Source organism: Stegastes partitus, unplaced genomic scaffold (genome assembly GCF_000690725.1).
Source record: "Stegastes partitus isolate 25-593 unplaced genomic scaffold, Stegastes_partitus-1.0.2 Scaffold1897, whole genome shotgun sequence".
NCBI classification, from domain to species: Eukaryota; Metazoa; Chordata; class Actinopteri; family Pomacentridae; genus Stegastes; species Stegastes partitus.
Genome location: NW_007579628.1, coordinates 28,295 through 44,226, shown reverse-complemented (window position 1 = coordinate 44,226; position 15,932 = coordinate 28,295). Strand labels below are relative to the sequence as shown.

The following is a 15,932-nucleotide window of genomic DNA, read 5'->3' as shown; positions in this document are numbered from 1 at the left end:
TTTTCAAAATATTAAAATTTAAAAAGCTGGAATCAGTGAATTCTGACTTTTTAAGTGATTTGTCTATTAACAGAATAGTCTAATTTTGATTCTTTGGTTTGTTTTTTCATCACTGCTGAACAATTAATTAGAAAATATTACCACTTAGGTAGAAGACCACTCCCAGTTGTTTAAGTCTGATGAGATGATGGATTTTAGACTTCATTCCGGTTTTTAATCTTTTTTATTTAATCTTCCTAGCTTGTTTGCTTATAGCCAATGTAATTTCTTTATCAATCCACATTTAGATATCAACTGTAACATAGAGGAAAGTGTCTAAGTTTCCATTTTATTCACATATTTATGATGTTGTTTATCTGTTTTCCTATGTTTTTATTCTGTAAGCAGGTAGTACAACTGACCTATAGTCCCTTTTTGTGGTCTTCTTTGTTGCTGCACTGTGGTGAAAATCCTCAGTAAAAATAGTTTTAGAAATATTCTCACTAAAAATGTGCTCACGCTGCTCCTATAACTTGGCTCATGTGTATGATGTGTCAGTTACTGTGACTCGACACTCACAAGAGTTTTAGAAATGTTACGAGATTCTGAACAGAAAAAACACAAATGTTTTTCTTTGTTTATCATGCAGTCTTGTCTGACCCTCCCTAACTCCCGTTCTTTCCTCTTTCTTCCAGGCTCTGTTGACAGCAGTGACCTCTCAGCACATAGAAATCCACGAGGGTACCGTGCTGCAGGCCGTCCGCACGTGTTACAACATCTACCTGGCCAGCAAGAACCTCATCAACCAGACCACGGCCAAGGCCACGCTCACACAGATGCTCAACGTCATCTTTGCACGCATGGAGAATCAAGCAGTATGTTCAACCTTCTGGAAACATTCTGTTTATGTAGAGAGACACACAGAAGTGAGACAGAGAGGACAGCTCCTCTCTTGAGCCACAAACAAAGGCCATTTAAGCTTGTAATTTAGAATCAAACAAACTGTAGTTTTTCGATTCAAAAATCTGTGAAGTTACAGTTTTAAATTGCCACAAAAAAAAATAGCAGTATAACTATTCTGGTATAGAACCAGATTGGACTGTAATACAATATAGAAGCTTTCTGCTTGATGGTTTACTCAGACCTTCCTGATTTAAATAAAGTCTACTGTTTGCTTTGTGTCCAGAGGGACATTTTAGGTGTTGCCTTCAAAAAAGCTTGCTCTAATGTCATCTTTTTCTTTTTGAATGACACTTTTCCCCTCCTCACCTGCCTCCCTACCTTCCTTTTGGACACATAGCTTACAAATCACAAGATATCTTGGTCTCTGGCCTCCAGAAAGCGTGACCGCCAGGTAAAGCGTGCAGGACTGCCGTGACATGCCTGATCAGAACTCTTAAACTCTTCTCTGTGTATCTGTGTTTGCGCATTAAGCTTTTTCCTCATCCATTCATGCACTCATCCGTTCTCTTCCTTTGCTCCTACACTGCACAGGAGCAGGTATGCTGTGTACTTCTTCCACCATATGCGTGTTGTGGCTTTTGTTGACTTGCTTACGAATCATCTCGCTTTCCCACACCAGTTTACATTTTAGTTTGTAATCACACAGTAGTCACAGGTGAACTCTGTCTTATTCCTGACAGCTTTTTCTTAAGTTTTGGTTCAAGGCCTAATGTAGTTCTTTTAGAACAATGAGCGACTGGTATTGAGTCAGACAGACGGAGAAATATAAGGCAGCAGTCAGGGGTAGAGTTGGAGAGACAAGGCCGACTTTCAAGCAGAGGCCTATTGTTGTATTGTCACTGCCTGTGTAGTCTAGTGCTGCTGCACGGGGAGATCCACTCTCTGTATTTGTGTGTCGATGTATCCTCCTGGCTGCTGCTCAGCATGGTGTGATCATGCACGTGCACACACACACACACACACACACACACACAGTGTTTGTCTCACGCACTCGCAGCCTTCACTATCCAACCGAGGTGGCATTTAAATAATGAGCTTAGTTTGTTTGTGCTGCCTCGCCTGTCCCCTCCAGTTGAGGTGCGTTTGTCTGGCCTTGTTACCATTGCTCATATTCAATACTAATCGTTTCATTCAGAATGCTGCGTCACTGAATTTACTTGGTTGCATTTAAATGTGACAATAGCAGGCAATCTCATTTAATTACAATTGACCAGCTCCTGATGGAGGTATGGTTTTCAAATCAGGAATCAATAGATTTAATAAAAGGAATTGGTGTAAGTTGGCACAAAAGGAAGCTTTTGGTTGTGAGAGTTTGTGAAGAGTAGTGAAGAAATGTCATTTAACACATTGTATGTGTCTTGTGGCTAGAAATAAACAATAGACAGACCACTGAAACAAAGTCACATTGGCTGGCAGCCTCCCTGCACTTGGCAGATTTGCACTTTTAATTACAGTTTGTATTCAAAGGAAAGTCTGTTGTAGATAGAAAGATCACCAAATATCACCATTGTTTTGTAAATGTGTCACATTGTTTATATTTTCATCTGCTACCCGTGTCCCTTTCAGCTACTGTGCCTTTTCTCTTTGAGTCACTGAAGTCTATAATTTGTTTTTATAACCTTTTTTTCTTGGTAAATCTACAAATGCACTTGGATTGCAAATGCACCATGGGCTGTTGTTAATTTAGCTTGGCTGAGAGAATTTCCACTGCTTGTAGTTATTTGCTCTCTTTTTTCGAAACGTGTATTGGTGTTTGCTGTGAAACAGTGTCTAACTGTGCAGATGATTATTTTCCCTGTGAGATCACCATTTGAATACATTTTTTTGCGTGTTTCTCCTCAGAAACCAGATCTTACCTTGTATGAAAAAACACGATATTTATCAACATGTTCTTTAAAAAATAGCCATGTGCAAATGTCTTGTGACCCACTTTTGGCTCATGACCTAGCAAGCTGAAGCACAGCAACATTTTCCAGTGCTTCCTATCAGAAGCAGTGGTAACACATGTCAGCCATGACACATCAGCCAGGACATGGCTGTATGAGCCATTTTCCACCAAAGATGACTTCTGCCACCAGCAAACTAAAATAGACTCACAGGCCAGCATGAATTGATTGCATAAAGTTTGTCTCATTGCTGTTTTAGTAGCATGTCCTACTTCTTAGTGCGTGCATATTCATATACATTTCCATAAAAACACACATCTGATGTATGCTGGCACACTCTAGATCTGAAAGTGTTGTGGCTCTGCTTTGGGCTCAGTGAGTCCTCAGGGAATGTAGACAGGTTGATCAAACTTGTAACTGCTGATGGGTTTGTTTACATATTCTTAACCTATCTTTTTTCTGTGTGTGTGTATGTGTGTGTCGCATGTGCCTGTTCTATACGAATGCTTTTGCCGTTCTTTGTGTGTTCTGTCTGTGTGTTTTCTTTTTTTGTGTATGTGTGTGTGTGTATGTGTGTCCCACCCTCACCACAGCTGCAGGAAGCAAAACAGCTGGAGAGGGAGCGGCACCGGCAGCACTCTCCAGTCACCCAGCATACTGAGCCAGACTCCCCCCAGCTCCAGACTCACATTCACCCGCCAGCCAAGGGTCTGACCCAGGAGGCCAACGGGCCCGTCACCCCTCCAACTCCCAGCACCACCATCCCATCCACCCCATCCACGCCCTCGACACCAGCCCCAGAGAGCAGCAGCAGGTCTGTGTCTGGGGAGCAGGAGGAGCACAGGGAGCCGGAGGAGCAAGGGGAGCAGGGACCCGTCTACGAGAACCCAGATCCAGAAAACGGTTCTGAATTCTGTGTGGCTGAAAACGAACAGACGGAGGCAGACCAAGCCACTGCAGCGGCACAGAGTAAGACTGCTGTATTCTCCTGTGTCTAAATTTCCATATTCACTTTCTTACATCATGTTCCTTCCGTCTACCAACATACATGGACAAAGATAATACCAGTACACGCTTTACTAGTCCCACTATTTTTACATCAAGTGAAAAAACGATTTCCTTCCCGATTGTGAACCCACTGGTTTGTAATTTTGAACAAACCTTTCCTGTGTTACCTTTCATCCAAATATCCTCTTTTAACAGAAAAGGAATCAACCTCCCCACAGCTTAATACTATTCAACTGCAGCTTTAAAGTCATTAGGTGCTGTTCACTCTCCATTAACAATCACAGGACTGTTTAAGATCACATATTTTAGACACTGTATATCTGTTGAGTTTTGTGTTAAATTCTGGGCTGATATCTTTGCAGACAGGAGAGTTACAGCACCTTGAAAACACACTATAAAAGCCTCACTCTTGACATTTTGTGCAATTTAATGTTAAGAGGAGGGGAAAAAAGCAGAAAGAGCCAGCGTTGGCTGTTGCAAACATTTGATACCACATTCAGCACTACAAAAACTGCTTCCATGAAAGAGCTGCTGTAGAATTTAAGGAAGAGGATGAAACATGTCTTTCAGTGACATTGTGACTGTGCTATACTTATACCAGAACCGATCTGTTTATTGCACTTTGCACATTTTAGTTATACAAAAAGAATCCGGGTTTGTATTGAAACTCTGCTTGTACTTTTCAGATGCAGCAGCCCAGCAGCATGCACAAGCAGGTGAGGAGGAGGAAGAGACCCCAAACTATGAGGAGAAGGCCCAGGAAATAGTCCAGAGTATTCTACAGGAGGTGGTCAATACTGTTGCAGGAGGTGAGACATCTTCTGTATGATGTAATAAAAAATAAATAAAACTAGTTTTATTTTTTAAAGGCAGTGGCTATTTATATTCTTGTAAAAGTGAGCTTGCAGCTCACTGAACAGAAAGTTCAAGTACCGCAGCCAACTCCCCCTCCAGTCTTTGTTCAGGGCAGCTCCTAAAAGCACATTTCAGTTTGCTCACACTTGTTTGCTGACTTCGACATTTCTGCAGAGTAAGAGCTCTTTAAATTCTCACTTTCCCACCAAATACCTGTGCAAATTTACACCTGCTTTGTGAGTTAGATTTTTTAATGCTAAGCTGAGCCTTTTTCTAGCCGAATGCAGCTCAGCCACACGTATAATTTCTCCTCCCATTATTTGCACAGTCCTTTTTTAAATGCGTGCGGGAATGCAAAGACACGCATTTTACATAATATACAAGTTGTATCTCAGATGACAGGTACACTCTGCTCTCAGGCTGTTTGACAAATACGTTTCCTGGATAATAGAATTTTAGGTCACGCCACGGCACAGCACTTCTCCTTTGTGTCCAAATGTGTTTAAAAAAACACTTTTTTTCCATGGCAGCAAGAAGAGCTTTATTAATTTGTACACACTTCGAATAGTGCTTTGGCTTCTATTTTCAAATACACTTTACCCTTGGGCAGCAATTTGACAAACAGGCTTTAAAGGTCGGCAGGAGCAGATTGAGCAGAAGTGCTGTCTAGTATTTTCTCATAACCTGAAGGTTCCCATAGATGCTGCTGAACATGCTGTTTGCTAGTGCGCCACAGTCATGTTTTCTCTTTGTACTTAATCAGAACATGGTGTCTAACTCGAGATAAAGATCTGACAGTTTAATGTTGCTTTGCTGTTTGTATAACATGCTGTCCTGGTAGAGAATGTTTTAGGGTGTTCCAGTATGTACACATAGAGACGAGAGATCAGTGTGTCACCCACCTCCTACCTGCTCCGTCATCACTGTAGGTCACTGTCTGGACCCAGCAAACCTCTGCTCCGACACCAAGGAGCCGGGTGGCGAAGGTGATCCTGTAGAGTCAGAGCCAACTGAAGCAGTGACAGAGGGCACCCAGAGCTCCCTGGAGGACGAGGGCACCCTTGGGAGCGACAGTGAGCACGTCCATGCCAACGGGATCCCCGGCACTCCAATTTCTGCCAGCTTCACCCCCTCGCTGCCTGATGACAGACTGTCTGTCTCGTCCAATGACACTCAGGTAAGAGACCAGGGATGTAGAAACACAGCAGGCTTTCTTTTGTGTAATATGATTAAGTCAAGCTAGCCCTCTGAACCCCAAGCAGTTTTTGGACATCTTTTGACTCTCTTACATTTTTTCTTGTTGTGGGCTCATTTTTCACTCATTTTTCATCATAAAGTCCAACCCCTTTGTGGAAAGAGCACACCCATGGCTAGAAGTAGAGAAAATTCTAAAATGTCTTTTGTGACACATTATAATGCCATAAATCATAAGATAAGAAAGAGCGAATGTTGCATTTCTTGAATTATTTTTCTTCAAAAAATTTTTTACTACTTCCATATTTTCAACCAACTTCTCTCTGCTCTGCCTCCAGTTCAGCCCAAAAAGTCTGAGTTTTTGTCACATCACTGTCAGTCACAGCTGAGTCACCAGTTGAGTCACAGTTGCACCCAGGAGCTCAGAATTTATTTATTAATTTTTTTTCTCCGAAGGGTTAAGATCTAGAGGAAATCTCTTAAGATATAATTGTATTCCTTTTTATTTAGTTTCATATTTTAGTGTTGTGAGCTTTACTCCCGTCTTGCAAATCATTTGCCATGTCAAAATTAAAAATTTGTCAAAAATAATATAGAAAATGAACTCCTTGATTTGATTAAAAGTCAAAACAATGCAATTGTCCTTACATGCACTTTGAAGATGACAGAAACCAGTTTTCTAATTCAGTTGAATATGTTGCCTGGAATTTCTTATGCAATCACAATTTTTCATTCAGATCTATATGATGTCTCTTCAGTGATCACAGTCAAACAAATCTAATGGATCTGGAGGCTCATAATCACACGCTGTTTATGTTAACTCTGCTAGAGGATGTGAGATGAGGGAAAGAAGAAGTTGGTAACTGCACACTGATTGTTTACTGTGTTTGTTTCTCTGCAGGAATCAGGAGCCGCGCCGGGCCAGCCGCCAGGTGCTAAATTCTCCCACATCCTCCAGAAAGATGCCTTTCTCGTCTTTCGCTCGCTCTGCAAACTGTCAATGAAGCCGCTGTCAGATGGACCACCTGATCCTAAGTAAGTTGAAGACTGTGATTCCTATTTACTCAGTTATCTTTCAGTTAAATTTTAAAATGCCACAGATTCTTGTAAAGTTTGTCTCTTGTACTCAAAAGGTGAGAATTTCTGGAGGATTATTTGGAGAAGGTGTGGTTAGAGAGAGTGAAGAATGTTTGGTTGTGACGTCACATATCCATCCATCCATTATCTATACATCGCTTAATCCTTATTAGGGGGGGTGGCTGGAGTCTATCCCAGCTGACTTAGGGCGAAGGCAGGGGACACCCTGGACAGGTCGCCAGTCTATCACAGGGCTACATTTAGAGACAGACAACCAAGCACACTCACACCTACAGACAATTTAGAATCACCAGTTAACCTCAACACATTTTTGGACCCTGTGGGAGGAAGCCGGAGAACCCGGAGAGAACCCACGCTGCATGGGGAGAAGACGGCACATATGTGCTTTCAAATTATTTGAGTGAATTCTAGATTACTAGTAGTTAGTGAAAGTCACAAGCGCTGGTAGTGGCTGATATCAGCAATAAAAAGAAAAATACTTTTTATATCCAAACGGTAACTGGTTGCACAGCAGTGAAACACAAATTAAATATGTAAAGACCGTAATTTTGTATTAAAAAATTAAATTAAAAGGAATTCATCATTCCTATTTCAGCATTTGTTATACTTTTTTTTTTTTTTTTTAAATCAAATATTGTGTATAACAACAGAACAGAGATAATTTGATAATAAGCAATTTTGTCCACATGGACTGTGTTATACACATATTGTCATTGGATATAGCTACTCTATGAATACCACTCAACAGCTCTGTCTGTACCTGCTGTGGAGCTAAAGTGTGCACTACTCATAATTGTTTCGGGTTTTAAAAAATTCCTGTGAAACTGGTCAGAAAATAGTGAAAAATGTCTTTTTCCAGAGCTCTCATCAGATCTCTTGTTTTGTCCACGCAGCAGTCTACCACTTATACATTCAATTAATTCAAACACAAGATAAGGAAAAACAACCAAAACAAAACAAATTGTCAAATTTGTGATATTTTTGCTTGAGGAAATGACTGAAACCTCATTTACCAAAGTAGTTGCAACTAATTTTTTGTCAATTATTTAATCATTGTCGCTCTAATCACTTCCAGTAGAGGTTGAACTATAAATGCGACTGACATTTCAGATGTGCTCATTCACAAACTTGTCTGAGAATTTGTCATTTGAATATTTTTCTAGCTTTTTCTTCTAAACAGATGAACAGATAAAGGTTCTATTTTGGATATCTAATTGTCTACTTTTAGTCAAGCCCCTGTAAACACCCTTTGTATTGCCTCAGTATTATTCTGTGTTAGTATCTTGGGTGCAAGAATAGACATGAGTCATGGTTTAAAATGAGGATTGCTCCAGTGATAGCAGCAGTGTTTTGATAAATGGTGATGAAGGAGACAATGAGGCATCACTCAGCATTTTCTGAATCACTTCCTGCTTGCATGAGCCATAGTATTCCATTTTGACTGTCCCCCCCTTTTTTTTCTTCAAAGTACCAGAAAGAAGAAAAGAATAATCAGATTTTTAAATCAGATTTAATATTTCTTGTGTCCATGCTCTGGTTTGGCAAAATAGAGGCATCTGATTAGCCTGTTCTGATAGCTGGAGCTTTTGTGAAACTGGATTTCCTGTATCTGGTTTCTGTATAAAACTCAATTCGCAGGGTCTGCTGAGCGACATAGATATTTGTTTCCTGTTTTAATCTGTTTAATCTGTAGTCAGGTTCATGTCAGTAAAATATGATCTTGGTCTACTCTTGCATAGCGTTTGAAATGAATGTGTTGGAAATTCAAGAGAGGTGTGTGTGTGTGTGTGTGTGTGTTTGTTTGGATCTTGTGTGTTTGATGAAGGCCACGTCAATTACCACAGCGCTGATGTGCCATGTCAGTGTCAGACAGAAACCTTTTAGCCTCCAAACAAGGCTGTTCTGCCTGATGTTTCACTCTCTGTCACACTCGCACAGCACAGCACACAGGCTCAACACTTCCATTATCATTATCTTAACTATCAGAAGCTACTTTAGGATCCTCACGGTGGATTAAAAGTACACATCTGAGGGGCGTTCGAAGAGGCTAGTTCAACATCTCTGTGTGTGAGCCGGCTCGGCAAAATCTAAATGATGATAATGATCGTCGCGAACTTTCTTTGTTAGCCAGGTTTTCTTCGCCGGGCTCTGTGTGTGCTCCCATGAAAGGGAACATTTAACATGTCATTTGAGTTTTCTTCCGCACAAAGACTCGAGAGGAACAGGTTGTTATAACAGAGGGCTTTGAAGAATATGAAAAACTATTAAGGTAAAAAGTGCTTTCACCACGAATGATAGAGGAGAGGATTGCGGGCAGGAAATTGCAAATGATGTAACTTAATATATTTATTTTACCACTCAGTGCACCCTCAATGCCTTCCGCTTATTTCAAGTGTGATAGCTGCACATCGGAGCTCTTCAAGTTTCAATTTTATACCTTTAAACATAATGATCTAGAAGTGCAGCAGGTTTTGACACTGTCCCATAATGAAGGAAATGTGGAAATCACTTGTGTTCTTGGCCCAATCAAAGTGAAATGAATCTCACTGATTGAATATACTCTGTGATAAATACAAACAGATTCATCAATTTTCCAATTTGGGTTCTATTAGCTGCAGCACCAGCAGTGGAAAATGGACTTGGCAGCAAATCAGCACCAAATATATAAACATGTTTATGTGTTTTCCGCATCGCCGAATGAATGCATGTCGCCTCCCGTGGCAGCGTGACCCATTACGATTTAACAGCATGAATTCGTTAAATGGGATTACAGCTGAACAGGTCTGCAAATGTAGCGTATTCCTTCAGCTGAGAGTCTGTATTGCTAACAGAGAATATAGTCAGGAAAAGAAAGAAAAGGCGGCGCTTATTACAGCCTATTTAAATCCCAAACACTGAACCGTTGGCTCTGCATCAGCAGTTATAATAGTGATCTAGCCAGTTAAAGGTGAGCCACCTTCATGACACTGAGCTCAACATGCCTCACTAACCCATTAATCTTTTTCCCAGCACACCCTCCGGTCTCAAGGGCTTATTATCAGATCGACCAGCCAGCATCTTCTGAATGTGCTGAGAGCTTGGCTTGAGGTGAAGGTCTATGGTGCTAGACTCCATTTCCAGTTGTTTTTTTTTTTGTTTGTTGTTTTTATGCTTTTAATGTGAAGCACTTTTTATTTTGAAAGGTGCCATATACATCAATCTTTACTTACTCATTTATCATATTCCTGTTCTGGGACATTAGTGGTGATTTATGGTATAAAACGCACAAAAACTGCACTTCTGTTGCCAAATGGAATAACAACATATTTAATGTCTCCTTTCCAGGTGTGTAGAATTAAACAGTGTTGTTTCTAATACATATATGGATCAATCTGCGCCTTTTCTTTATTATTTAAGGTTCCAATTATTTCAGGCATAAACAGCAATAATGTTTATGAATCTTGTAAGACCAGGCAAGTTTATTTACATAGCGTATTGAAATGTTGACAAAGAAAGTAAAACAGCATAAAAACAAAGAAAATTAGAAGCATATGTATAAAATTACAGATTTAAAGATGAAGTTTAATATAAATAAAAGTGGAGAGAATTTTTCATAAAAGTACAGACTAGTTTAAACCTGAATTTATAAATCATGTTGAAGTGGCATATTAATGACAAGCAGTAGATGAAAGTCTTCGGAAAATGGCCACGCTTGGGCCAAAAAAAGTTTCAGGGGGAGGTGATTCTAGTAGCAGGCAGCATACTGGATAAAAGTAATTTAACTCCATTTAAACTGAACTTCTGGCACCACTAACAGACCAGTCCCTGTAGATCTGAGAGGCCTACCAGGCTTGTATTCAGTAAACATATCTCCAGTATATTTTGGACGATAAGTGGGTCCTTAAATTCAATTCCATAGTTAACTGGAAGCCAGCACAAGGATCTAAGCATTGGAGTGGTGTGTTGTCTTTCTTGGTGTTTGTGTGGAGTCTGGCAGCAGCATATTGAACAAGTTGCGTATGTGACACGAGTCAGGAGTGCACTACAGTAGTCTACACGACAAGAAATAAGCATGAATTAGCTTTTTTAAGTCTTTCTTGGACACAAAATTAGTCATTTTAGCTGTTTTAAGAGGCCAGAATGATGATTTTGTCACAGTTCTTCTAAGAAAGTTTTTTTTTTCCTTCCTTTAAGAATGCATTTGCTCATTGGACAAAATTGTTCCATCTCATCATGACAATCTTGCAGCACCTTGAGTCATAATGCCTCAGATTTTTTTTTTTTAGCCCTTCTGGGGGAAAAAAAAAATGTCCATATTTTTCGGCCCTCGCAGAAGAAGCAGACACATTGTTGTTGTGCCACATAAATCCCACTTTGTCTGCTTGCCAGAGATGGAAGACATTGCAGAGGAGCAGCCAAACTCAGCATATAAAGTAGCTGAAAGTAAGATTTTTGAGATCCAGTTTTTCTGTCCTGCTGCTGCAGAAAAAACAGTTCAGACAACCCGAAGCTCTATACGGAGAGACACTTTGATTTCGTTGCCCAAGCATTTCTTTGAAGGCTGTTGAAGATTTTAACTCTCTGATGTCGAGATACGGCGTGATGTGGTCTCACTGTGCATTACACTTTCTTTGTGGTGTAACTCTGTTTGAAGGACAGATCATTTCACTTATACGTACTAGATGTTAGTGGGGCGTGTTTTTTTTTGTTGTTGTTTTTAATGCTGAATGATTTGTGTGACTGAAATGGTAACCGTTGTCCCATTTGACGATTTGTTCTGAGAGTCTGGAGCAGGTGACTGGGAAAGAATTTAATCCTTTAAATTGTTTTATGCAGCGTTCAAGCTTATTCTCAAAGGTTTAGCGATATAGAATAAGAGCTGAAGCTACACACAAACATCCACATTGATAGTGTAGATAGTGTTACTGTATTTTAATTTAATTTCCACTGTATTTAATCGTCTCCTTCCCTATTAAACTAATCCAACTGAATTCATTGTAAAGTTCTTCTGAACATCATGAACAGTGCGGTCTATTGACTTGTTTTCGTGGGTAACGGTTTAAATGTCTTCTCATGATTTGACACAAATTGTAAGAATTTTACCACGTTCTCTCCTCTCCCTGCTCCAGGTCCCATGAGCTGCGATCGAAGGTCTTGTCCCTCCAGCTGCTGCTGTCCATCCTGCAGAACGCTGGGCCCATCTTCAAGACCAACGAGATGTTCATAAACGCCATCAAGCAGTACCTGTGCGTGGCCCTGTCCAAGAACGGTGTCTCCTCTGTGCCTGAGGTCTTCGAACTCTCACTCTCCATCTTCCTCACTCTGCTGTCCCACTTCAAGACACACCTCAAGATGCAAATCGAGGTAATATGGATGTTTTTGTTCACCTGGAAAATGTGTGTTTTCTTGTTAAAGTCACAGTTTCTCTGCTGACAGTCTCTGGAGACCGTAATGTGATGACATTAACCTTGTCTTTTTTCCCTGCGTTATTCTTTTGGGGATATTCAAGGAAAACGTGATGAAGTAGTTCGCTAACTACAATAGCTATATTTATATATCCACCCACCACTTCTTGACGGAAAGGAGAACAGAGAAACACTTTCACACCTTCTCCTTCAGCTGACAGTCTGTCAGGGAAACACGGGAAATTAGCAGCTAAAGGGAAAGGCTAAGGGAAAGTGAGAACAAATACATTAATTGGAACACATATTTCCAACCTGCTGTCAGCATAAAATGTTTTTCTGTCTTTTTTGTTGAATTTCTCTTTCACAGCAGTACACAGTCGGTTGTTGTCTAGTATTTGTCTGCGTTCTGGTACCTGCAGTCTTGGTGGGAACAAGTAGAGCCCCGTATAAAGTATACTCTTACATCGACAGTGTGACACTATTTCTCAATGCGGCTGGCAGCTGACAGAAATGATATATGTGAACATTTCTCACCGAGTCCGTAACATTCTTCCACCTCAGCTGAGTCACACTATTATACATATATATATATGCGCTCTGTTGCTTACAGCTTGTTATCCTGGCTCGCTTCGTTCAAAGTTTCTAACACATGACCTCCACCTGCAGAATTTGCTCTGTCTGCTCAAGGGAAATCATGCAGGCTCCTGGAGAATTACGTGCTGTTGTTGTCGTTTTTTGTTTTTTTTTCTTTTCGGTTATGCAGGCGGCTGGTGGTGTTTTTGTCGTTGCTATTTACACTCTCACAATGAACTCTCTCTACAGGTGTTCTTCAAAGAGATTTTCCTGTATATCCTTGAGACGTCCACAAGCTCTTATGACCACAAGTGGATGGTCATACAAACCCTCACAAGAATATGTGCAGGTTCGCTTCTTCACTTTTCTTTTCAACATCGTGTAGTCGATAAAGTATTGGTACTTGAACTGTGATGGGGGCGTTTAGCACAAATACAACCGATGTATTAAAAAATATTTGTCAGCTAAATGTATTTAATCACATCATAAAAGGCTCAGTTTCATATAATGATTGTAATTAACCTTTGATTAAGTATGTAATTATTCAGATGTATGACTCTGACTCCATAAAGCTGTGTACACAGTCTGTATTTGTTTCATAGATTTTCCACTGACAAACTCCGTCTGTGTGCCATCTGTCTCTTTCAGATGCCCAGAGCGTGGTGGACATCTACGTGAACTATGATTGTGACTTGAATGCTGCTAACATATTTGAACGTTTGGTCAACGACCTCTCAAAAATTGCACAGGGTCGTGGAGGCCATGAACTTGGCACAACACCTCTGCAGGTGATTTTGATATACTTTCTTTAAAGCTCTTTTTCCTCGTTTTGCTTCGGCTTACTGATGCTGCAGTATTTATTAATTATATTTTCAATTTTTTACAGTTATTATACTGTTCCTTTTCTTATTTTCTAGGAGCTGACTCTCAGAAAGAAAGGCCTTGAATGTCTAGTGTCCATCCTGAAATGTATGGTAGAATGGAGTAAAGACCAATACGTCAACCCCAATTCTCAGACCAGCCTCGGTGAGTCACTGCTGCACTGAACATGGGTGTCATCTATCAAAACTACCTGGCAGCCATCCTGCCTGATCTGAATACAAGACCCAAGAAAATTACCTTTCTCCTCATTCTGATTCTGCACACTGATCAAATATTTAATCTGTAGACACACCAGCGCCAGAATTCATGTTTGTCTTTCAGTTCGGGTCAGTACAAGAGAGACTGGCTACACACAGAATAATTTGTTACTGTTGAGCTACTAGTCCCGTTGTTTTTATTAAAAATTTAAATAAACTCCAATGGAAATTCTAGCGATTCCTGGAGAGAATATAAAGACAGTTTTGTTAGATTGCATAAACTGATGCATATCACTACAGTGTATTCCACATTACTATATCAAGACACAATCCTCTAGTGTGGCTGGTCTTCTCAGAGGCAGTTTGAATGAACGTTTACGGCTTAAAAGAAGATGATACATGCTGGGATGGTCGGGAAGCCTGCAATTTTATGCTTTGTTGGTTTTGCCCATAAAAATCCAGATTGTTTCTTTACCTCAACAGGCTGTGGAGGATTGAACTTTTATTGTGAGAACTGTGTGAGACAGCCAAGGTTATAAGTAGTCTTTCCCGTGATTGCTCTGGTTTTGGCAGCAGTTCATCATGGAGGTTACCTGGGGTTTGTGATAAAGCTCATATCCATCAGCACAGTTGCAATCAGTTGTAGGATTGACAGTTGGCATTCATCAGGGAAGTTACCCCGCCAAGAAGGAACGCGAGCATCCATCAGCTCAGCTCCAGCCAGAGGAGGCAGTGAGATAATGCCCAGAAGCCAGCACAGACAGGGTAATCCTGGAGGTTTAGTCCTAAAAGGAGCGATACCTTAGGCCCAACCGTGATGAAACACCCCTCTACAACATCCAGAGCATATCCTGTGTGTGAGACTGGCCCTAGGTCTTCTGCACACGTGAGGATTTCTGTTGTTTGCCAAAGGAGGGGCTTAAACTAAGGAAAAGTGCAACTCTCTGAAAGGACTGAAAAGATATCCCACAAGCCCCTGGAACTATCCACAGGCTAGCCTCAGGCTAAGCTGTCAAGGCTAACCTGCAGAGACAGCTGTGTTCGCTCACAGGGACGCTATTTTACCAATACTCACTCGTTAGTAATCCGGCAGGAGCTCATAGGTTAGTATTTTAAATTTGAATTTTAAATTTGCTCTGCCGGCTGCTGGGGATTTCAGACAAAGACTATTTTCCTCCTCGCTCAGTGGATGTGCAGTGTGATTTGTTAGTACACAATATTGAATTGTGTAGTGCATTCTAGTCTTACAAAACAATATATCACGTCCACTCTTTCAATTGTCCCTTGTTGTGTTATTTTCTCCCCTTTCTGGATGGCTTCAAAGCAAGAGCAGGTAATAGTTGAACAGAATGGAGTGTTTGCTAGAACATATTGTTGTGATGAAAATTGACTGTTTGAAGCCTGTTGTGTGTAGCTTTAGGCAGTTTTGTGCTCGTGTTAAATTACACAACTTTGTAGGGTTTCCTACTTACACCCATAGATTGTAACCAAAATCATGTTTCTGTGGACTAAATGGGTAAAAATGCTGCTTATTAATCATGTGGAAATGTGAAACTGCTTTGCCGGACGCACAGTTAAACTTCTACTTCACTTTCCTGTCCTCTGTCTTCTCCATCCACCTTTTCCACTCCGCTCTGTAAGTTTAAGAATGGGAAGCACACTAGTAGCTCACATTACTGCGATACTGTCCTGAATGTTTTAAAGAGTTTCCGATGGGTAACCGGACGCCGGGCTCCAGCGCAGGGTTACTGGGCGGACTCGCTCCACCAGCAGCATCAGATCCCTGAGCTCGTCTCAGCAGGCTTGGCCTCTAAGTTCAGGCTGCTTCTCCTTTGACTGCCTGGAGCTTTTTAGATAACCCACCTCTTATAATATCCTCCCCTGCTACCCTGCCTTGCACCTGCTGCGTGTGT

The 15,932-nt window shown here is 40.8% G+C and overlaps 1 protein-coding gene across 2 annotated transcripts in view; it reads left to right on the top strand.

Annotated features, from left to right (window-relative positions):
* LOC103373053 (ADP-ribosylation factor guanine nucleotide-exchange factor 1 (brefeldin A-inhibited)) overlaps window positions 1–15,932 on the top strand; it is a 56,353-nt gene that overhangs the window by 24,056 nt on the left and 16,365 nt on the right. Inside the window, exons 5-14 of one of the 2 annotated variants that reach the window (XM_008302852.1) lie at window positions 675–854; window positions 1,280–1,333; window positions 3,422–3,797; window positions 4,523–4,645; window positions 5,621–5,868; window positions 6,787–6,920; window positions 12,092–12,326; window positions 13,190–13,289; window positions 13,589–13,728; window positions 13,858–13,966. In XM_008302852.1, coding sequence (XP_008301074.1) covers window positions 675–854; window positions 1,280–1,333; window positions 3,422–3,797; window positions 4,523–4,645; window positions 5,621–5,868; window positions 6,787–6,920; window positions 12,092–12,326; window positions 13,190–13,289; window positions 13,589–13,728; window positions 13,858–13,966 — 1,699 coding nt within the window. The remainder of the gene's footprint in view (window positions 1–674; window positions 855–1,279; window positions 1,334–3,421; window positions 3,798–4,522; window positions 4,646–5,620; window positions 5,869–6,786; window positions 6,921–12,091; window positions 12,327–13,189; window positions 13,290–13,588; window positions 13,729–13,857; window positions 13,967–15,932) is intronic. The other variant, XM_008302853.1, reaches the window with a different exon arrangement.